Source organism: Numida meleagris, chromosome 7 (assembly GCF_002078875.1).
Source record: "Numida meleagris isolate 19003 breed g44 Domestic line chromosome 7, NumMel1.0, whole genome shotgun sequence".
NCBI lineage: Eukaryota > Metazoa > Chordata > Aves > Galliformes > Numididae > Numida > Numida meleagris.
The window spans coordinates 22,189,045-22,212,406 of NC_034415.1; the positions used below are offsets into that span (position 1 = coordinate 22,189,045).

The window sequence follows — 23,362 nt, forward strand, 5'->3', positions numbered from 1 at the left end:
CTACTGAATCCAATTACATGAATCAAGTCCTCTGTGCTGGGGGTACGCTCAAGCACCTCGATGAGTTGGGAGCATGTTAAAATAGAAAAATAAAATGCACACATGGCCCCATGGGGGAATTTCTGCTCTGGTTTAGTTTGCAAGGAGCTTGGAAATAAATTTTTAGTCTAATTTTTGGTTTGTTCCTATAAGCAGGGCAGGTTTGACCACATGTGACAGCACAGCAAAATCACAGAACGCAAGGTTAGGAGGGACTTGCTGACCCATCTGTCGCAAAGACTGGGAGATTGAAACCCCTCCTGTCATGTATGTCTAATCCAGTCTTCAAAACTGCCTACAGTGATAGCAATTCCAGAGTCTCTGCAGAGAGATCTGCAGAATTACTGCCTCATGTTTCACCAAGTATCCCATGCTGCAGCTCAAGTTCGTGACTTCTGCTGTCCCCACAGACACGTTTACTTCTTTCCTCTTCTCAGGAGCCTTTCAAGTAGTTTGAAGACTTAACCATGTTTCGCCTCCGTCTTCTATCATTTGTCTGAACAATTCTCCCCACTTTTTTCTGCAAGTCCTTGTGAAAGTGCATGAGAAGCTCTGGTTCCCACTTAGGAGCCACATGCTTTGCAATTTTCATGAAGACGGTCTCTTCACTCCTTTGCTCCCAAACCACCTTTATGCTCCCAGTAACCAATCTCAAGCTGATGGAAAATTGACGTACTCTGAGCGGGGTGAGGACTGGCTCAGTTCTGGACATTCAAGTTGTGCCAGGGGAGGTTCAGGTTGGGTATCAGGAAAAATTTGTTCTCCAAAAGAGTGGTGATGCGCTGGCACAGGCTGTCCAGGGAGGTGGTGTGGTCACCGCCCCTGGGGCTGTTCAAGAACCATGGGGATGCGGCACTGAGGGACAAGGTTTACTGGGCAATGTTGGTGGTAGGTGGATGGTTGGATTTGGGGATCTCTTCCCAATGTTAATGATTCTATTCTGTGATTCTGTATTTGCATGCATTTTTTTATCTGCTCCCATATTTGAGTCCCAACATGGTTTCCGCTGAGAGCGGAGGAAGTGGCCTTTTAAAGCAGAACTTAAAAAGTGTTTGGGGATTTTCCTGGATCAAAGGAGCTATGTAAACACATGACAAGTATTTTGAATAAATATAAACAAATGTAGACTCAGGCAGCCTTTCTTACAGTACAGAATCCGATGAAAGCGGCTTATCAAGATGATGTGCCAGCATGGATTGAACCCTAAAAACATGCATTTTTCAACTGAAAACCTAATGAGCTGGTAAACTGAAAGAATTTTTTTGAGTAAATACAGTAATGGCTACTTTGCATTTGTAATTTGATGTTAACATTCTGATGTGTTGTTTTAAGTGATATTAAGCATATGCTTCCTGTTCCTTCTCAAGCAAATTTTGCCCTATTTTTTTCCTTTTCATTCAATGAACAGATGTGAAAGGAGTTGATCGTATCATTTTTCTGGTGATCAGAAATAATGTCCTGCTAGCAAAGATAATTATTCTTGGAACTAACCGGACCTATTTATGTCACCCAAGCTTACTAATCAAGATTTGAAAAATACATCTGCCTAAAGTGCTGGGACCAACATGCTGTGGTATGTAACCAAGCTGCCTGGCAAGAAGTCTGTCCACCCTTTTGAAAGAAAAGAATAGGTGCTCAGAAAAGAGAAACTAGAGTAAGCTGGGGGAAAAAAAAAAAAAGAAAAAAGAAAAGGAAAAAAAAAAGAACACTAGGAAAAAATCACACTGGAAACACTACAAGGATTTAACTGTGAAGATTATTAGAGTAACTTCTTAAAGGGAACGTGAAGTCTCCATCTCGATATTTTCGGATTACGATTTTATGTATTGCTGAAAGGGATTATTTAGATCAGCATAAGCTACAGTTTCCCAAGCTTTGTATATTTCTTCATCACTGCTGTTCCAACGGACACCATTCTTGCAGCCAGAGGGATAAGTCCTGCACGATGCTGAGCTGCCTGGTCCCAAACGAGCAGGACACTTAGCACTGCAGGCACGAGTGCTCCCAGCAAGGTTCGTTTGCACATACCTACAACTCAGCACGTTCTAAAACCTCTTGCAGGATCAAGGCCAAGAGATCTCATGCTTTGGCAAGGTTCGTTCAGTTCATCAAAAAAAAAAAAAAAAAAAAAAAAAAAAAAAAAACTCCAATCTGGATCAGATTAAGGAGTGGGGGTTTTGTCCAGGGGAGGCCACTACTCATTTGCAGTAGTGTAGTAAAGTGCCTTTGCATGTCTGAATGAGTGAGCAATCTCACACACTGGTTTGTGGCCAACAGAGAACACAGGGGATGAGCCAAGGAAGAGCCTTATCTTTATTATCTTCCCTTTACCCTGGGGCTAAGGGGAGCCCAGGTCTTTGGCCATTTTCCATGTTCCACACTGCAAGAATCCGCCCTCTCTACGAGCACAGAGAGACAGCTGCAGCCACGCTGTCGGTACAGGGGTCAGTCAACAACATCAGGAGCATTTCAACAACCTGCCACCATCAATCTGAGCTTCTCTTCCGACAGGATATCAATGGGAACCACATTTCCACCTGTGAAGAACTTGAAGCACAGATCTCGCTTTATTTCAGTGCTCTGTCTCCCCTGGAGACTGCTGGCCAGCCAGCCATTCCCCTTTGGAATGAACATTTGGAGCCTCCAACCCCTGTGCAGAAGCAAAGGGAGTTGGACTAGATGGCCCTTAATGGTCCCATCTCAAACGATTCTATGGTTCTATGTCTGCAAAGAGCCCAGCTCTTTGTTAGGACATGGCTTATCTCTAGGAGGAAGAAGAAGGTAGTGAGGGAAAGGAGGGAAGTGGAAGCACAATTTTCACAAGGCAATGGCTCTGAAAGGACAGAAAGTAAGTCATGACCAAGCATGCCAGGATGCTGTGGTGCCCTATCAAATTGTGCCCAACATGAGGCAAATCACTGGATGGGTGGTGGGAGGATATCTTCTTTGCCAAGACCCAAGGATGCTGCATGCAAGGATGGGATGCCTCCCAGAAGTGCAAGAGTGAGGCTGTCAGCACTACCCACAGGAGATGCCACCACGGAGAGTTACAGGCCGTCCTTCAGATGCCCTGGACTTTAACAGGATTTAAAGGGTGGGATTAATTGTAGCTACAGGCTACAATTAGGCAGGCTTGTAGTCAGAGCTATTCAGCTGTGTTTTCTCTACAGTCAGTGGGGAATGAGACATCTCCAGAGGACACTCCGTCCCCACAAAGACACATCTCTAAGAAATGAGCTGTTCTTAAGCGCTCTCTCTGTGGAATTCAGGCCTGCTGAACCTCAGCTATAGTTCACGTCCTGCTGTGGGCTTTTACTGGTAAGTACAGCTTACCAGCGTGTCTTTCCTAAAGAGGAATACTGGTAAATGAGAAAGGAGAACTGGCTACAACAGGTATGGAGAAGGCTGAGGTACCAAATGAGTTCTTTGCCTTGGCCTTCACTGGCAGCCAGGATTCTCATATTTCTCACATCTCTGAAGGTCACATCCCTGAGCATCTAGGTGGGAACTGGAGGAGTAAATCCCCCCCTGCTGTAAGGGCAGAGCAAGACTGCCTCATGAGACTGAATGTATACAAGTCTATGGGGCTGGATGGCATGCATCCCAGGGTCCTGAAGAAGCCGGCTGATATGGTTGCTGAGTCGCTCTCCATCATATTTGAAAAGTCGTGGCTGTTGGGCAATGTCCCTGGGGACTGGGAAAAAGCAAACATCACTCCAAGAAAGGGAGGAAGGAGGACCCAGGGAACTACAGGCAGTAAGCCTCACCTGGGAAGATCATGGAACAGATACTCCTAGAAGACATGTTAAGGCACGTGAGAGATGAGCAGGTGATCCTGGACAGCCATCATGGCTTTACCAAGGGAATGTCATGCCTGACCAATCTGGTGGCCTTCTATGATGGAGTGATGAAACCGGTGGACAAAGGGAAGGTGACTGTTGTCATCTACCTGGGCTTGTGCAAAGCCTTTGACATGGTCCCCCACCAGCTCCTTATCTCTAAATTGGAGAGATACGGATTTGAGGCATGGACTACTCGGTGGATAAGGAATTGGTCGGAAGGCCGTAGACAGAGGGTTGTGTTGAATGGCAGTATGTCCAGGTGGAGGCTGGTGATGAGCGGTGTCCCTCAGGGCTCTGTCTTGGGACTGGTGCTCTTCAACACCTTGATAAATGACACCAATGGTGGACTCTGCATCCTCAGCAAGTTTGCCGATGACACCAAGCTGAGTGGTGCGGGTAACATGCTAGGAAGAAGAGATGCCATCCAGAGGGACCTTGAAAAACTTGAAAGGTGGGACCATGTGAACCTAATGAGGTTCAACATAGCAAAGTGCAAGGTTTTGCAATTCGGTCGGAGTAATCTCAGATATGTATACAGACTGGGATAAGAACTCCTTGAAAGTAGCCATGCAGAGAAGGACCTGGGTGTCCTGGGGCATGAAAAACTAAACATGAGCCATCAGTGTGCTCCTGCATGTCAGAAGACCAATGGTATCCTGGGCTCCATCAGAAGAGGAGTGACCAGCAGGGACAGGGAGGGGATTGTCCCTCTCTACTCTGTCCTCATGAGGCTCCAGCTGGAGTACTGAGGCCAGGTCTGGGGCACCCTTACAGGAAAGATGTGGAGCTGTTGGAGAGGGTCTAGAGGAGGGCCATGAAGATAATCAGAGGGCAATAGCACCTCCCCTATGAAGACAGGCTGAGGGAGATGGGCTTGTTCAGCCTGAAAAGAGAAGGCTATAAGGAGACCTCACTGCAGCCTTCCAGTATTTAAAAGGGGATTATAAAAATGAGAGTGCAGTGGAAATGCTAAGTCATGGCCTGAACCAGTGATGGAGCACCTGGTGGGAAGGCAGGGCCAACCCAGGGGAGCTCAGGTGCATGCAATGCACCTGAGTCAGGAGTCAGGATCCACCCCTTCCCAGATCTCATTTAAGGGCTGGCAGTGGAGGCAAGAGTAATTTGCTGGAGATCCCTGCCTACCCGAGGCCTTCCAAAGGTAAGCAAATTTTCTTCATTTCTGCATCTCTGGCTGCTGTGATTAGGCTTGTCCTCATTTGCTGTAGCCTAGGACTTTGCCACCCCATTAGCAGTGCCATACTTTCCATCACATTATAGTGTTACAGAGAAGAATCAGCTTTTTACAAGGGTAGACACTGATAGGACAAGGTGGAATGGTGGGATGGTTTTAAGCTCAAGGAGGGAAGGTTTAGATTGGATGTCAGGGGAAGTTCTTGACAGATGCCCAGAGAAGCAGTGGATGCTCCGTTCCAGGAGGTGTTTGAGACAAAGGCGGATGGGGCTCTCTGCAGTCTGGTCTAGTACCAGATCTGGAGGTTGGTGGCCCTGCCTATGGTGGGGAGGGTTGGAACTTGATGATCGTTGAGGTCCCATCCAACCCAAGCTGTTCTATGATGACTTCACAGCAGCAGAGATATTGTTGGTGTCCCTTCTCCACCTCCCAGAGGGACCCAGACACTCCAGAGCAGTGGCATACCATCCCTCCACGGAAATGATCCGGTTTGAAGAGGCGGATGGTCAGAATAGCCAATGGGCAGAACTGCGAGCTGTGTGGATGGTTATAACCAAGGAACTCTGTGACGGTATACTGAATATCTGCACAAATAGCTGGGCTGTGTACTGGGGGCTCACTCTTTGGTTTGCACAGTGGGCCGCCCAGTAATGGACTATCCACATCTGACCAATCTGGGGCAGAGATATGTGGTTAGATATATGGAATGTGGTTAAACACGGGACCATACGTGTATACCACGTTTCTGGCCATCAACCTCTAGAGTCACTGGGAAATGATGAAGCAGACACAGTGGCTTGAGTTCAATGAATTGAGGATTCACCATCTGAGAACATCACCTGCTGGTTATATCAGAAGCTGCAGCATGCTGGACAAAAGAGAACATGGGCAGCTGCTAAAGCATGGGGGCTGCCCATACAACTGTCTGATATCATCCAGGCATGCTGACCACTGCCTGAAACAACAGCCCATCTTACGAGAGGACACAATCCTCTCCAGTGATGGCAGGTCAATGACACTGGGCCCCTCCCTTGGTCTGAGGGGGTGAGATATGCCCTGATCCGTGTTGACACAGCAAATGGGCTAATGCAGGCCTATCCAGTGCCAAGAGCAAACCAGGCATATACCATCAAGGCACTCACCAAGTTGATGGCTGCATATGGCACACCTCAAGTCACCAAGACTGACCAAAGGACTCATTTCACAGATGCAGTGGTACAACGCTGGGCAGAAGAAAACAACACTGAGTGGTGATTCCACCTGCCGTATAATCCAAGATGGGCAAGCCTTATTGAATGTTATAATGGTATTCTTAAGGCTGCCCTGAAGACAGGGACTCTCATTCCCTGCAGGGGTGGACAAAGAGGCTCTACAAAACCCTGTGGGATCTGGATGAAAGGCCTAGAAATGGCAGATCCAGTGCCCTGAAGATGCTACAGACAAAATGGGCCTCCCTGCTTAGGATCCAAATGAGAGGCACCGATAATCAGGTAAGACCCCAAATAGGCAATCAAAACAATCTTCTGCTCCCTGCTTCTGAAATCCTAAAACCCGGTACCCACAAAATAGAATGGCCTTGGAAGGTGCAAGTAGGACCAAAGTGGTGCCGGCCTACTTGCACCTTGGGGTAGATTATTGCAGGCTGGGGGATTGGTAGTTCCCCCAGTAATAGGTACATGGCCTGCAGACATCATGGTCAACGCTGGTTTTCATCACTAAGGGGACCTTAATCGCATCCCTGTGGCAAATCAGGACCCCAACCTTTGGAAGCCGATATAATTCTGCAGTGTCAGATACTGGGCCAAAGGGTATGGTACAGACAGCCAGGACCTGCCCCAGTGCAAGCTGAAGTGTTGACGTAGGACAGGAATATGGCCTGTATCTTGCCGTGGAGGGTGGACCTACCCCTTCTGGTACCACAGAAACATCTATGCTACTCCCTGTGAGTCTCTTTGAGTCCACAGGATCACCAGGAGGAGCAACATGACATCAAGATGCTCCAGTGTCACTGTAAGATCAGCATGACACCTGGTGATGGACTATATGGGACTGATGGAATGTGAGCCAAGCCTTTCCTGGTCCAAGCAACTATGTGCCTTCAGGAGAACCACTGAGTACTGGCCCACAAAGGAACCTGAACCTCAACCAAGAACCAGTCATCAATTGTCTTATATTTTGTCAGTCTACACTGTACGGGGCAAATTGTACCAAGTGTCGCACTGTACTCGATCACTGTGATGGAAAGGGCTTACGTTCAACCTGTGCAATCATTGGTTCATGAAGTGAAGGGGTGGAGAGTAGCAGAAATGCTAAGTCATGGCCTGAACCAGTGATGGAGCACCTGGTGGGAAGGCAGGGCCAACCCAGGGGAGCTCAGGTGCATGCAATGCACCTGAGTGAGCAGAAGAGGTGGAGTCAGGATCCACCCCATCCCAGATCTCATTTAAGGGCTGGCAGTGGAGGCAAGAGTAATTTGCTGGAGATCCCTGCCTACCCGAGGCCTTCCAAAGGTAAGCAAATTTTCTTCATTTCTGCATCTCTGGCTGCTGTGATTAGGCTTGTCCTCATTTGCTGTAGCCTAGGACTTTGCCACCCCATTAGCAGTGCCATACTTTCCATCACATTATAGCGTTACAGAGAAGAATCAGCTTTTTACAAGGGTAGACACTGATAGGACAAGGTGGAATGGTGGGATGGTTTTAAGCTCAAGGAGGGAAGGTTTAGATTGGATGTCAGGGGAAGTTCTTGACAGATGCCCAGAGAAGCAGTGGATGCTCCGTTCCAGGAGGTGTTTGAGACAAAGGCGGATGGGGCCCTCTGCAGTCTGGTCTAGTACCAGATCTGGAGGTTGGTGGCCCTGCCTATGGTGGGGAGGGTTGGAACTTGATGATCGCTGAGGTCCCATCCAACCCAAGCTGTTCTATGATGACTTCACAGCAGCAGGGATACTGCTGGTGTCCCTTCTCCAGGTCCCATCTCTTAGGGAGCTCTTGGGTTTGCCTCAGAGGAGGAGAGGGTGGTTCATGGGGCCCTGCGGATCCAGGTAGGTCACGGTGATATTAGCAAGAGGAGTTCAATACTGAAACGTTGCTCAAATGTCTCCAGTTCTGGCCCATGGGCTGGCAGCCAGGACATTTGTTTTTTATCCCCATGCTGCCCACCGGTGAAGCATAAAAATCTTGTCAAATCACTTCACTTCTATTCCTCTCCTGACTCACAGCTGAGTCAGGACCTTGAAGTGTCAGTGTGAGAGTGGCGACAGAGAGGTGCAAGGAAAGACACATGTGCATGTGTTTAGCAGGTAGGGAAGGAGCAGGTGAGAAACATCCCCAGCACAGCCTGAGGGCACTTTTCTGACCTGAACTTTCAGCGGGTGGGAATGGTTTGGTTTTTTGCACCTTATGGTTAGGTTTAAGTTTCCCCCATCCCTAGAGAAGACTGCATATGGCCCTATTCAACCTCCTGCCCTGAAACACTGCAAGAAAACCTTACAAATACCTTCCCCACAGATCTTGCACCCACACATGTGTCAGGAGCAGAATCAGGCCTGTAGCTACTTTTCAGACAACTGCAGAGTGGTGTAAAAACATAGAATGCTGTAAAAACCAATAACCTTTGAAGCACACCCCCTTAGTAATTACCCCATTCCCATCTAATGACTTAAAGATGTTATATTCTTCTCTGATTTGGCAACAACAAAGATTTTGACCTTATTAAAACCAGCCTGTCAGGAAACTACATGTCATCCTTTTTTTTTTTAAAAAAAAAAAAAAAAAACTTTTAAATCTCTGTGAACAGTAATTCAAGATACTGTAGCTGAAGACCTATGATTTGTTGTAGAGTGCCTGGGTGGTCCTGAGGCAGGAGATGACAACACTAGCTCTTTCCTTTGCCCTTCTAAGAAATGCTTTGATGATTCTCTAATATCCTAAGAATATCCCTCTGTGATTCTGCACTGGAACGAGGCAATCACAGAGCCAGAATAATGCATTCCAGTTTTACCCAGGGTCTTGCTAGCAGGGGAATAGCTCAGAGCACTTCGTTTCAGATGTTGATGCAGAACCCATGAGCCAAGATGTGTTCACCAGAGTCTAAATAGTGATGTGGTCTCAAAAACATCCACCAACTCACCCCCACCCTCTGCACACATCTGGCTGTGTACCTGATTTGTATGTGCAATTAAGGCACTCATCATCACAGCTCAGATAACCAAGTACTTGTTCCACTGGTCATTGTACAGATAACAATTGCAGCACTTACAGCCAAAGTAAGCAAGAACATCAAGGATGCATGTACAGATGAGCTTAGAATTGTAAAAATCTCACCAGCGATGCAATCTGTGAAGTTTTTTGGGAGCCCTACCAATTTAAAATATGGAAAGGGTTCATTTGATGGTACAGCCATCAAATAGCTTTGAACCAAACTCCAAGAATGAGCTGAACGTATCTCTTTTGTCTGTATTTTGTTCACACTAAAACAGCCCTACGTGCAAAACAATTTGCATTTTTGGGGTGGTCAAATTCATAATCTGTATTCCTTGGGTTCAACCTTCCAATTAATTAGAAACAGAATGACTCAGTCTGCCCTCTCCTACGTGCATTCAAGTTTGTTTGGTATTGTGTGGGCCCTGTGGCTCAAATATTTTTTGCAGATGCACAGAATTAACCATACATGTTTAGATGTGCTTAGGGAACACATACATTCGTAGAGATGTATATATTTGACCCTGTCACTTTCTTGTTAAACACTGTAAAAGATATCGACTTTCCTCTCCAGATTTTAAAATGATTTAGAATAGGCAGCACTGGGGAAACACCTAAAGCATCCTGTCAAATTAAGTATTTTCTCCAAGACTGTTCTCTAAGACACACAATTATTTCAGCTAAGAAGATGCCTGTGCAATGTATTAAGAAACAGAATGAACAACAAAATATAAACTGGCTTAAATGGATGTCCAACATACTGCATTTTTCCATTTGATTTTAATTTTCTTTTTCCTTCTCCACATTCTTTTTCCATCTCCACAGAGCATTTTTTTTCTCTCCACTTAGTCTGTATCGCATTTTTCTCTCTAATTCACTGGGCTCACTTTCCTGCTCACTGCTTGTTATTTTTCCAGACTCTTTCTTACTAAGAACAATTAAGGTTGGGTCAGATCTCCGAACCTGTCATTTGGAGCAGTATTGAATGCAAGCACTGGCTTCTTTTCCCTTCCAGCAGACTTACTCTCAAAATAATAATAATAAAGAGGTTCATAAGGCACATCTACCGGGCAGAGGTGAGAAGAACATTAAACTGCTGCATTGCCCATTAGGAAAAACTTCTCCAAAAGAGCAGTGATGCGCTGGCACAGGCTGCCTAGGGAGGTGGTGGGGTCACTGTCCCTGGAGGTATTCAAGAGCCGTGGGGATGTGGCACTGAGGGACGTGGTCAGTGGGCAATATTGGTGGTGTGATCTTAGAGACCTTTTCCAGCCTTAATGATTCTATGATTCTAAGGCTGAGATCCTTCCTCCTGATTGCAAAGCAATTATGATGATACCAGCCTCAACACAAGAGCTTCTGAACACTCTGAAAGCCTGGAGATGTCACTGGTGACTCACACAAAGCCACCTGCTTGCCTGCAGGGCTGGAAAGGCTGCACAAGCTTTCCCTGCTGGGTGTCATAGCCAGGACCCTGAAGTGTCTCTGCAGAACTGAGCCAAAGAATTCCGTGAGCATGGTCTGCATCATGCCTCTCCATGGTAGTGCTATGCGAAGCATCCCTGACATCTAGCAGCTCACAAGAAATTGGCTGGGTTCCCTCTCTTTCCAGCTTAATGGGCTCAGACCCCAGGTATAATGCTTACTTTGTTCAGTTATGCAGGAGTTGTAAAGGGGAGATCTGAGTGAAATCAGAATTTGGCCTGGCATTTTCATAATTGCAGGAACCCAGCTTTTATAGCATTGAAAGCATATGAATTTAGGTAAATCATACCTCTCCTTTGTTCCAGTGAGTAACTGGACTTAGGCCACAGCTGCCCTTCGAGGTCCCACTGGGTTTTCAGTGTGCAGTGCTGCCTGTGCTGCTCCTTAGCCTTCTCCTCTGGGTTAACATTGGTACAGCTTTACATGTGCATTTCCACTGAATTTTAATGACAGATTTCTTTTTCTTTATGGTAACCAAGTGCTTTCACTAGACGATGTTTCTGATAAGTTATGGATTTTATGTAGCTCTGCTAAGCCTGAAGCTTTACCTTGCAAATCAGCAGATGTACAGTGTCTGAGGATTTAGATGCCTGCTAGATATGAAGGTTATCCAAATGCATACGTTCAACTTAGGACTGCAGTGTTTGCGGTGAAGGTTGAGAGTCTGAACGTGGAGATCGTCCCCAACCCGTTCAACAGGGAAAGCACAACACTTCCTAATGGAGAATCTCTTTTTGTACGAAGAGCTGTGATTTAGGGAGCGCAGGTGCTTTACTACCCAGTTCTGCATTGAAGAAATCCAACTCTCCCTGGGCACAAGCCCACTCAGCACTTTGTACAGTGTCTGCAACTGCAGTCAACCTTGCAAGCTTAACACAAACCACGCTCTTCACCCACCCCAAACAGCAGGGGAGAAGTGCTACCGTGTATTGAATTTTCTTTGCCTGTTAAACCAGACAACTTATTTCTCAGCTGAGTGACTAAGAAGAGCTTTATAGAGCTATGTTAAAGTGCATTTCAGATTTAGAAGGATTCCATTTACGAGAGGGTATCCACTGCATTTTCCCTTTTTATCTGCTTGATATGAGTCAGAAAGACAGTTGTTTTTCTTTTGTGTGCAATACGCAATATGCCACAAGGCATCATAGTTAAAGGCTCCAAAGAGCCAATCCTCTGAACATCTGGCCAGTGAAAGCCCTGGATATGGAAAATATAAATGTCAAGGCTCATATTTATAAACTGGAAGGGCCATGACGACATCTGCTAACAAGCTCTCTTCCAGAGCCCATTTGTACATGGTTATTCGCAGGCAACAATAAACATGTGCATGGATCACATGCATGGTCTGCGCTCCCTTTCAGTTTCCGAAGGAACACACACTCCCATAACACACAAATGCTCTGTTCTCACAACACAAAAATACAAGTGTTTGCAAACCTCACAGCAAAGCTCTTGCATACCAGACCACAGTGGGATACGCTGCTGGAACAGACTAAAAATAGATGGAGAAAAAGCCTTGCATTAACACAGAAGACAGTTAAACTCACTTGGTGTTAACTCTTTCAGTGGAATAAATGCTCTGCTGCTTTTTTTGCCTCTCTGCACAGGAGACATTTTGTACTACAGCTCCAATCCTGAAACCTAATATTTATGGTGGAGTAGTTGCGGATGAGAAGCCTTAAATAGAGTCTAACCCATTCAATCATGGTAGCTTAATATTAACATTAAAACAAACTGTAGGTAAAATAAACTTACTTCTCCAGCTTCTCCCCAACTTCATGCCAACTGTAAGCACATATCTAGTGACTTAGAAATAAAAAAAAAAGATCCAGTGCCTTATCTTCACAGGTTTTACCAATAACTTAGTTTTTATGGGTGTCTAGACCACAGTTCAAAGGTGCAAAAGTTAAACCTACATTGCAAATGAAAGGCAGAGACCATGCTGGGCATGAGATCATCCAGAGCAAATGCAAGTCCCCAGCGCTTCTGGAACTGGTCACACGAGGCTCCCAAAAGAAGGAAGAATATCAGCAGAAAGAGCATGGAGTGCTTTATGATGACCATGAATTTAGCAAAGAATAAACACTGCCATACTGTCTCATCCAGCAGGAACGCAAAAGATATAGAAGGGTTTCTAGCTATGCCTCCTGCAGTCTGCACTAATGCCAGATGATGAAGACATGCTGGTTACTAGAGATATGCTTCATATCAAAGAGGTTCTGCTGAAGGCTGCAGGCTCCCAAAGCACACACTCTCATTGGTATGGACTGACAGAAGCAAAGTGCAGTGCTTGTAGGACTGCAGCCTCCTGTGGGATGAACCCAGAGAGGTGGAGATGGTATCCATGGTCCAGAGGTCTGGGGATGAAGATGGACAATGGTCCCCTTGTACCCTTCTCTGCCAATCACACACAGCCAGCATTAAAAAGGGCAGGTAGAACAAGTACAGAAGAACAAGAAAATTCAAGCAGAAAATGGAGAACCAGGGAACTGAAAAGTAAACAGGTTGTTCAAGATTAAGAGCAGCCCTGGCAGTGGGCATGGAAACGAGACAGCATTGGCTGGGAAAGAGCAGAACAAGTGGGGATGTGCATCACTGGAAAAATGACAGTGAAAGGATTATCATAACTCAGCAGCTGCTCATTTTTGAAACTGAATCCTAAGCAAACATTTTATTTGTGCTGCATCAGGTGGATCTTAAGTGGCTTAAGAAGGCTTGCAATGGCAGGACTAATTTTAACCAAAAATACATACAAATGAGATGCATATAAGCATGCAACGTGGACTACCTTCACTCAACATATGCCAAATGAAAAGTAGAAAACAAGAAAGGAAGTGAAATCTCTTAATAGGTTCCATAAAACCTCTTGAATTGTGTTTTCAATCTTAATCAGCATCAAGAAGGAAGAAGCAGAAAGTGTTCTTGGATACTCAGTGCTGAAAAATACCTCACTGTTCAAAAATCTTAGCTTTTATATGCTCCAATTTTGTTACTTGCTTGCCTTGAAAAATATGGGTTTAATATTCATGATGGATTTAAGCTTCATGAAAATAAAATACCTAACGCATTGCCAATAAAGAGTTTAGTTTCATGAAAGAATGATATCTATATTCCAATTGTCTACTTTCATGTGTTTTCATCTATTTTTAGTGTTATCTCTAATGATTTGATTTTCATGTATTTATAGCTTTCATTAAAATAGGTTATACATACAGCTTCACACTCATTATAGTGGTGGTGAGACATATAAGAGTGAAAATAAAAATGCAAAGCCCTTGCTTGTATTTTCTGAAGTTTGCCAATCTCTGTGTTTCATCACACTGGATCTGTATATTACAGAGAACATCAGAAACACTCAACTATGTGAAATTGACAGAACAAAGTAAAGCATACATTTCTTTTTGTGTATCTAGCAGGTGAAAGTGTGCCTGCACATCTTTTCAGCCCCATCTGGAGAGTAGCAAATTTATTCTTTGACTTTACAAGGGGTAAGAAGTTATCACTCATGGCCAGTTGACAGGGAGGGTCTATAAGCATGGAAATGCCAGAGTTTTGGACACAAATTTCAAGATTTCCCATCCGTTATCGCAATGCACAAGAGAATTCTGTGCTGAACACAGGTTTCACAGCCTTAATTAATACGCTGTGTGCACTCTGACCAACCTGATAATCCAAGAAGCCTCAACAAAAACCATCTAGGGACAGAGGATATGTCATCACCATATCATATGTTATAGTCAGGAGATTTGTTTCTTATTTATACTGCACTGAGTTATACTGTGATGATATTTTACTTCCACAGGAGGGCTTGAGCACTTAGGGCTGCTGAGAGGTGCCAACATCGATGCTTGTTGAAAGGAGGCATCAAGCCATCTGCTCATCTTAGAGGGGGATCAAGTGGAAACAGTAAGGGGAAAGTACAGTAAACCTCATGCTTTGTTCTTTGCTCAGGAGGAGCTGAGGACTCACCTCTTCACAGAAGCACGATTGCTTCTTATGAAGCGCTGGTACAGGCTGCCTGGAGAGGTGGTGGAGTCACCATCCCTGGAGATGTTCAAGAAAAGGGGAGATATTGCACTAAGTGACATGGTGGAGAGTGGTCACAGGCATGGGTTGATGGTTGGACTAGATGATCTTATTAGCCTTTCCAACCTTAATGATACTATGATTGATCCTGACTGGAGGGAGAGGGAAGAACCAATGCACACTGCTTCAGTGGCCAAAGCGTCTTCTTTGGCCCCCGGACAGATATCCAACAGAGTTCACTGAAAACTGGCCAAACTAAGAGATTTGAGGCCAGTCCAAGATACAAAGGTGCTATCTGCAGAGGAATTGGGATGGAAAATTGTTCAGGAGATATTCTGAGACCACTCAGCATGACAAAGTATCCTTGCTGCCAAGCCATGGGATTTTCCTGGTATTTCTGCACCATGCTCCGGAGACTGGAGGCAGTTACTGATAGGGACTGTGATTATGAATGTTTCCCAAGGAGGAAAGAAATCCTGGCAAGAGAACAGCGAAGGAAATGGCAGGCAGAAGTGCTGGAGGAAAGCCAATGGGCCACACAACGCAGGCAGGCCCCAAACAGCAATGAGGTGTGACAAGGGGAGGGAGGTGTGACTTCAACACGCCTGTGCTCCCACTGTTCCTGGCAGCTGGAAGGGTCCCTCTGGGAGGCAGGTACACTGTAACAAGCTAGAAAGCCCCCGAAGCTACTTCCTAATCCTTGGCCTTTGGACAAGGTTGGGCTGAACACAGGGCATGTGCAGTGGTGACAACCACTCTGCTGGCTGCATGGAGGCTGGAGGAGGCAGCGATTCCCTGCAGTAGGCACGCAGCCCCCAAGCAGAATCCTTCCCAGAGAGGCGGAGAGGGTAATTTAAACAAACAAGGCCCCAGTGATGGAAATTTCAATCTCAAAGCTACCATATGAGGGGAAATCATCTGACCACAATTTACCTGTTAGACTTCAAAAGTGTCTAGGTCTCCTCTAAAGAAAAGCAGCCTTTTCTTTAATGAAGTTAAGTACTGTATTCCAGCACTGCATGTTGTGAAAAGGAAGCAATTTGGATTCATTTACTGAAATTTACCCTTCAGATGCAGTTAAGTGAAATTAAAAGTTTGTCTAAGTTGACAGAGTTCTGCTTTCCATCACTGTATTGTCTTAAAAGAAAGGATAACAGCCTAAGTGCTTAAATTCCATCCAAACTGATAAGGTTCACTCTATACAGGCACACTTAGTGCAGTTTATTACACATTGTATCCCCTTCATCCATCACTGGTATAATTTTTTTCCCCCCTAAACTAACCATTGCTTCTAAAAGAAATTTATATTTGTGATGTCATTGCATTCATCTGGGGTTGAATAGTCAGCACTGGGCTATCAGAAAAATGCCCTCTCCAATTACAAGGGAAATTAATTTCATTTCCCATTAATGGTAGGTTTTGCAGGGCTAAGCTTACATCTAGGACAAGAATCTCTTATCTCTCATCACAATTCTTTTCCTTTAATTTCTTTTTTATGCAACTGAAGCATCTGCGTGTCCTCAGTGTCCAAATGCTGGCTTTGCTCAGATCTCAGCCTTGGCAGTAGGAATGGACAATCTGCCCATGATGTCCTCTCTAATTCCTTCTGCTCGCAACCATATTCCTCTTCCACATCCTCCAGCTGCCATTGCTCCTTCCAAGCCTCACACCTCCCAGACACTCTCCCAGTTACTAACACTTCTCCCTTCCACCCCAGAGCCTTCCTCCCACTCCTCTTGGGAGAGTTCTCCACTCTTTTGGTCTGTTGGTTTGTAACCTTAAGCTTTTTGCCTGCCCTAGAACAAAGGTGCAATGCTAAATTTGGCCTTCGCTTGCTACTTTGAAATTTCACAGGCATTTCTCTGTTCTTTCAATTCACTTAGCAGCTCATCATGAACAAGCACTGAATGATCTGTAATTAATTATATATATTACAGGGGGAAACTGAGCTAACACAGTGTCAACAGGAACAATGACACACACTGCCTGCCAGACTGCAGCCCTCCACTGCAAGGGCTTTGTCTCCCCTTCCTGCTGCCCCAGTTGGCTTTTGGCTATGAGAGCTAGCTAGGGTCTTAATATTGTCTGCCTTCAAATTCCTCCAAGGGAAGGCTTCGTATCTGTAAAATCAAGTCATTAAAAAAGAAAAAAAGTCCTGCTACTTGAAATCTCTATTTCGTTTTGACTCTTGACAAACAATTTCAAATGTGAATTGTAGCCAGGCAGAACTTTTTCATCTTGTTTAGATTTGCAGGGAAGGAGGCAGATGGGAGAGAAAACCACAGATTTCATCAATGTTTTTTACTTTTTTATTAGCCTTCACTGAATTGTTCAGTGTAGCCTATTACCCAGGAGATCAGCAAATCTTAGCTCTGTCAGAGAGGAGGAGAAGACACAGCAGAAGCTTTCTCATCCTCCACAGCAGTACTAGCCTTCAAACACATAAATCTAAACACTGTCCACTCAGGGCTGCCAACTCAAACGTCTCAGCTGCTAAGACAGAACAAAAAGGAAAGGACAATCTCCAAGGTATAACTGAAAGTAAATACTAATAATGATGTGTGACATTAAATGATGGCTCATTTTTCATGAGGCCATTTCAGATTGTAGCTGTAACCTCAGATCAGACCTGAAAGACTGTGTAAGATGAGGTCTTAGTGGAACCATTAATTATGGATTTCCTGGCTTTTATAGGTTGGAGTCAGAACTTTGGTGTTTCTTTAAGATTGTTCTCCTGTGTTCATTTCCTTTGTTTCTGTGTTGGTAGCTTAAAAAAACACCTCAAGATTTCCATGGGAGTGTAAGAGATAGCCTAGAAATCCATAGTTCATAAAAGTCCTGGAATTCATGGCTCATCAAATCCTCTAATCCATGGTCAATAAAGCTTTGGAAAAGAGCAGTATGAACCACAGTCATTTCACAGTTCAATGAGGTACACACAAGAAATCAGTAATCTGGTTTAAAGTTTCCTGGATTTGTCTCCCACCTGTATATTTCTCTCTGACTTTTCAGGTTGAAAGATGGCTCAAACAGATGAATTCTGGAGACTTTTCATGGAAACAATGAATTTTACACAGCTTTCACTCCCCCCCAAAATAACAGTAACCTAAATCTCTCTATTGTGTCTCAAAATTAAGATTCAGGTGAGTTAGGAAACTCAAATGGGAAGAACCACCATTTGGAAAGCCATAATACTATATGCACAGAGCTCAGTCCACATAGACTGGCTTTGTATATAGAAGCAATGGTGCTCCAATTTAAGTATATGCAAATGTATAATGGATATGTGGGCTAGGTCAGAGTATGAGCTTCCAGGAATACCAGTTATCCTCCAGAAATGAGTGCTAACAGTCCCACTGTTCAGTGCTGGTGAACTTTTCTGTGGTAACACAATGCAAGTCCATGTGCTTCTCTGCTGCACAAGTAACATTTATTTGCCCATACTAGCCACCCTAGCTGTTTCTTCCCAAGAACAATCATGCTACGAAGTCTAGGGATGGGCACAAATTTCCGCTCTTTTCTTGCCAATCAGAAAGGAACCAGTTAGAAAGAACACATTGTTTACTGCCTTGTGCAAAGTCCAGCTTGCAATTAAAACTGATGAAACCCAACTGCCAAAAGCACAATATGCAGCAGTCGGTTTATGAAAGTTGAGATCCCATCCAGTTTATGGGGAAACCAGAGCTGGCTGTGAGTCTCTGATTTAGCTGAACAGTTTGTAGTTCTTGTTTTGTTTTGTTTCCAGGAAAACACCAGAAGTTAATCCAGAACTGTAGAAGCACTAAAGCCATCTGAAAGCACTAAGGCTTCCCTTCCTCCAGCCCTTCCTTGTTTCTAGGGCTGTAATCTCCCACTAACATCTCCCCAGGATCTTTCAGCAAGCAGGCGACACACAGTGTCTGGTTCATCACCAGCTTGGTGGGAGCGGAAACTTGTGTTTCCTCATCCCAGTCTCCATCCCTCTGAAATGGAAGTAAAGGGATAAAAGGTTTTGATTCAGATGAAATCTCTCACCAGCACAGAGTGAATAATTTAACTCTAGCCTGGACAGCTACCCTTTGAAGGACTTTTCCTAGGAATATTTCATACTGAAATAAAAACAACAAAAGGAACACGAGTCTGCCAAAGCTATGCAAGCACCACTGCTTTAAGTCCCCAGTTGCGCATTTCCATAGCCATATCAGGCCCAAAATCCAATATCCTTTCTGTATAGATAAGACAGGGGCAGAAGGAACGCGGCTAACTGCCAAGCTCTTGTAAGATTTTACTGTTTAAGGACTTCACTCATATTACATATACGGTGAACTGGATCAGACACCCATATGAAATGCTGGGACACCAACATTCAACATCCCCCAGGTGGAAGACAGACAGAGAAGCCCCTTGTCTTTGGGGCAATCAAATACATAAGACCAAATGCTTTTTACCTCATGCTAAAACATCTTCCGCAGAGAGAATCCAACACTGAACACGCTTTGAGAAAAAGCAGATGAATTCGGATACAATCCTCCTTACCGAGGCTGGCATTAACATCAGAATAACCTTACCACAGTAAGATTACTATACTCTGCTGTAATAACAACACTTACATCACTCATCCTGAGAATACAGTAAAACACAACAAAAAGCAAGGCAACTGCTCCTTTAAAAGGAATGAACAAAAAAAATTAAAAAAAAAATACAGAACACAAATATGTAGAGAGATTTTTTCATCAGTAAAAGGAGAAGCTTGTGAGAAACTCCAACTTGTTTGGATTGCAAGATGTTGTGAAAATAGGAATGACTTAGCCTGTGCCTCAGTTTCCCAGGTGTAGTAACATATAGCAATGAATACTTCCCATTTCCACGGTGTACTGGGAGTTTTTAGATGTGACATGCCCTAACCTGGTTCTAACAAGCCATAAATAGATATGCTGTTAGACAGACAGGCAGATACATACACAGTCAGCATGGTTAGACTCAGGATGCTTCATTTTGTTGTTTTCAAGGCAACTGGAGGTATTAAAAACTTTCAGTCCCAAAATACAGAAGGCCGAATGTTAGATATATCAGAATCTTGGAAGCTCCCAGTAAAAATCTGAAAGGTTGGAAGATGGCTCAGTCTTTTGGCTGAAAACTGACAGTAAAGATTGGAAAAGTATTACTGAATGAAGAAGGGGAAACAATATTTTTCCTTGGCATTGTTTTCCTGTTTTTCTACTCTATTTTCTGTATATTTTAAGTGTTCTAAGTATCAGCTTTCACTCTCGACTTCTAGATTAAACGTTCCTATTAGCCTTCCTCTGAGTTCTTCCTTATGCTCCAAAAACAACACCCTACTCCTCATCTCTCCCATTTAGCCTTTCTCCAACCTTTTGTATGGTCTAATCAACAAGGCTGTAATCTGTAAAGGGCAGCGGGAAGAGGACAAGAGCCATGAAAGTTATGACTAACCTGTCTTCTATCCGAACCCAGAGGTCATTGAACTGCCTCTGGCGATGGTGTTTGTGCTGCTTCTTGTGCCATTTCTTCTGCCTGCCAAACTCTTCCAGCTGGCTGATGCTGTCTGGTAACAAGAGATGAGGAGACAGGCTGTCTTCTTCGTCCATTTGTAGGGGCTTCAGGGAAGGAGATGTCAGCGGGACTTGTTCAGAAAGCTGCAGAGCTGGCAAGGCTGTTGCTGAGGGCTCTTCTAAGGCTGGACTCGTCTTGGTCATTCTGGAACCGCAAAACACATTTGATGAGTAAGTTGAGAGATAATGCTAAGAAAAGGTGAAAGCAGAGGACTACAATACTTGTTGAGTGCTGCTAAGAAGGTGTACAAAGAGAGAGGCCTTTGCTCTGGAGCAGCAGCTAAGCACAGCAACAGTATTTCCTAGAAAACTATCAAGTAGACACTGAACAGCAAAACTCTGAGGAAAACTATTTTTAATTTTTATTTAACTTTTATTTAACTGGTTAACTAATGAATACCTTAAAAGATGCAAAACAAACTAATGAGATAACACTAGTTCCCATTTTTTTTTCCAACTTTGGACATCACTTGTTGGAAACAAATCATTGTTTTGACTGCAACAATAATTACACTCATTCATCCAAATTAGGACTAGTGACAGGGAAGCCCAGACTGACGACAGCAGCATAGTCTAACAGCAAGGTTGCTGGGATAGGGTTTGTGAGACCCAAACTCTAGCAGTTTCTGTATACAGGAGATGTGAAAAAAAAAAAAAAAAAAAAGGAGGTAAATGACCTCTCTAGGACCACCATGAAGCAATACTGCCAGAAGTCTTAACTTCTGTTTGAAATACTACCACCTCTTGCATCGGACTCCAACTCTGCAGCAAAAGGCCTTCTATTGATTTCATCTTCTAGAATTTCACTAATTTTAGAAAACAAGTCAATATAAACCCTCTTCTTTGATATGCAGCCATGTCAGCTTGCATTTGAGAGCTAAGATATCTGAGGCAAAAATCTAATAAAGCAGTACTGACACAAAGTGATTTTTTTTTCTAACTTCAGTAGAAGTTTCTGTTTGGTCTTAATTGCAAGAGAGGAACGTTTTCTGTCTCTGGGATGGCCCAATGAGTTGTAGGTAGAGAAAATGGAAGAGAAATATTAGGCAATATGAAGCTGTGGTCTGCGAAAGTATTTCTATCACATGGATGCAATGACTTTTATGACAGAAACAATTAAAGCCACGTGAAAAGTTTTGCCTCCTGAGTGAAACCAGTAAGATATTTTAATGAAAAAGTAATAAGAAATCCTAAACTTCATTGGTGACAATGTACAAAACGTACTGCAAGTGAAACCACATGTTTAATTTAAGGAACATTTAGTTCCAAAAAAAGTCACATCTACTACTAATGGCAGCCTTTCTTTTCTTTTCTTTTTTTTTAAATACTTTTGAAGTCCATTACAATAGCACTCAGGATCATCATATCTATTTCTACTGCATCACCTTTTACCTACAGGTCCTTCCAATAGCTACTGAGCATTAATTGCTGCTACTCTGAGTGACACTGACTGGCAAACACTGCAGGAAATTTGTCACTTGTAGCCAATGGTAATGACATTTTTCAGACATCACATGACAGATGCAGAAAAGAAAGACACTTGTTTAAATTCATTCTAAAATTCTCCAGTGAAAATTCTTTTCATTAATAAAAGACAAGAAAATCCCTGTTTTCTGCTTCCCGCCGTATTTTTTTTTCCTCTCCAAGCATTTAGCTTCTTATTGAATCAGTTTCAAACTCATTCATACTCATCCCATGCTCTATTTTACATCACACAGAGATCTACTGGTTCTAGCTATTTTATCCTAGTAAGACTTTCTTCCATGATTTATGTTGAGCATGAGGTTTCATCACTGCAGCAATTTTCTTTGCGATATCTTGGAACTCTCCAAAGTTTTCGCAACTTCTTAGACTGAGACACAGATCACAATCACTCCACCCATGGCTGAAGCAATATCATCACCAGAGTCATGTAGACGGAAAGGCTCTCACAGATTTGCAATGGATAGATCCTTCAGGTCACAGGAGACATAAAAGTTGTGGCATGCAGAAACACGTTAGGAAGGCAATAGCATGGAGCTGTTGCAAGCAAACAAAGTTGACAAGCAGTGTGAACATCACAGCTGAAACTGATCTACCGCCAAGATTTCCGTTTCCATTGATTTTGTTGTTCTCAACAAAACTCTGCCTCACGTTCTGATCAGCCAGCAGTGAGATCCCATTTGTAATTCCCTGAGATGCTGACGGCAGGAGTAGCCACCACATCAGACCACATCTGCCAGTAAAACCCTGGGGCCACCACTCCGTTCCTTGAATGTTTTTAGAGACATCTGAACACATACTTTCCACCATTTAACACCTACTATTTTGTTACATGTGTTTATCTTGCTCTGAACTCCTAGTAAACTGGAATCAGTGGAGAGGTGTTTTTATGGGTTGAGATTTTAGAAACCACTTAAGAGGACTGGCAGCTCACTTCTTATTAAAATTAATGACTTTGGGCATCAAAATCCCAGAGGTGGCTTTGAAAGCTTTTGGCTTAATTGTTTCCACTACCATCACATGAGCCACAGGTTGTAAACTCAATATTCCAGAACATTCTTCGGGAAGAGAATAAATAAACACTGAAGAAATGTTAAAATGTTGTAACCCAAAGAGGGTTGTAAACTAACCGCTTGTTCTTTAGAGTTGACACATAGGGAATAGATCCACTGTGGCAACTGTGTATTACGTTTGGTCAATAATTGTTCCATTATTCCTGTACTACTAATGGTCACCTCAAGACCTAAGAAAGACTGTTAAAGATTATATGTTGATGCATGCTCACTTCTGTGTTTTAATCTTGAAGCTCTAGAATATTGAGCATGAGAGGAGTGAAATATCCCCAGTATAAACACCTGTAGACTCAACACCTCTCCCTAATCAATGAAAATGTAATCACACAGTACAGAAAAAATAAAAAGGCCTAAAAACCTGATACAGCAAGAACAACTGAAAGCCAGTCATCATATAAAAAATGACTTTTAAAAATTGACTTAATTCTCCATCTGATTATCATCCTACAGACATTTAACCAGAAATAAA

General features: G+C 43.7%; 1 protein-coding gene and 1 long non-coding RNA gene across 2 annotated transcripts in view; one reads left to right on the forward strand and one right to left on the reverse strand.

Moving 5' to 3' along the window:
• The window catches only part of LOC110402496, a 69,864-nt gene extending 67,719 nt beyond the window's left edge, over nucleotides 1-2,145 (forward strand). The window contains exon 3 of the long non-coding RNA XR_002441127.1: nucleotides 1,448-2,145. This is a non-coding gene — a long non-coding RNA (uncharacterized LOC110402496). The remainder of the gene's footprint in view (nucleotides 1-1,447) is intronic.
• Nucleotides 1-23,362, reverse strand: part of TRABD2B (TraB domain containing 2B) — a 271,338-nt gene that overhangs the window by 8,763 nt on the left and 239,213 nt on the right. Inside the window, exon 6 of the mRNA XM_021404635.1 lies at nucleotides 20,220-20,483. Coding sequence (XP_021260310.1) covers nucleotides 20,220-20,483 — 264 coding nt within the window. The remainder of the gene's footprint in view (nucleotides 1-20,219; nucleotides 20,484-23,362) is intronic.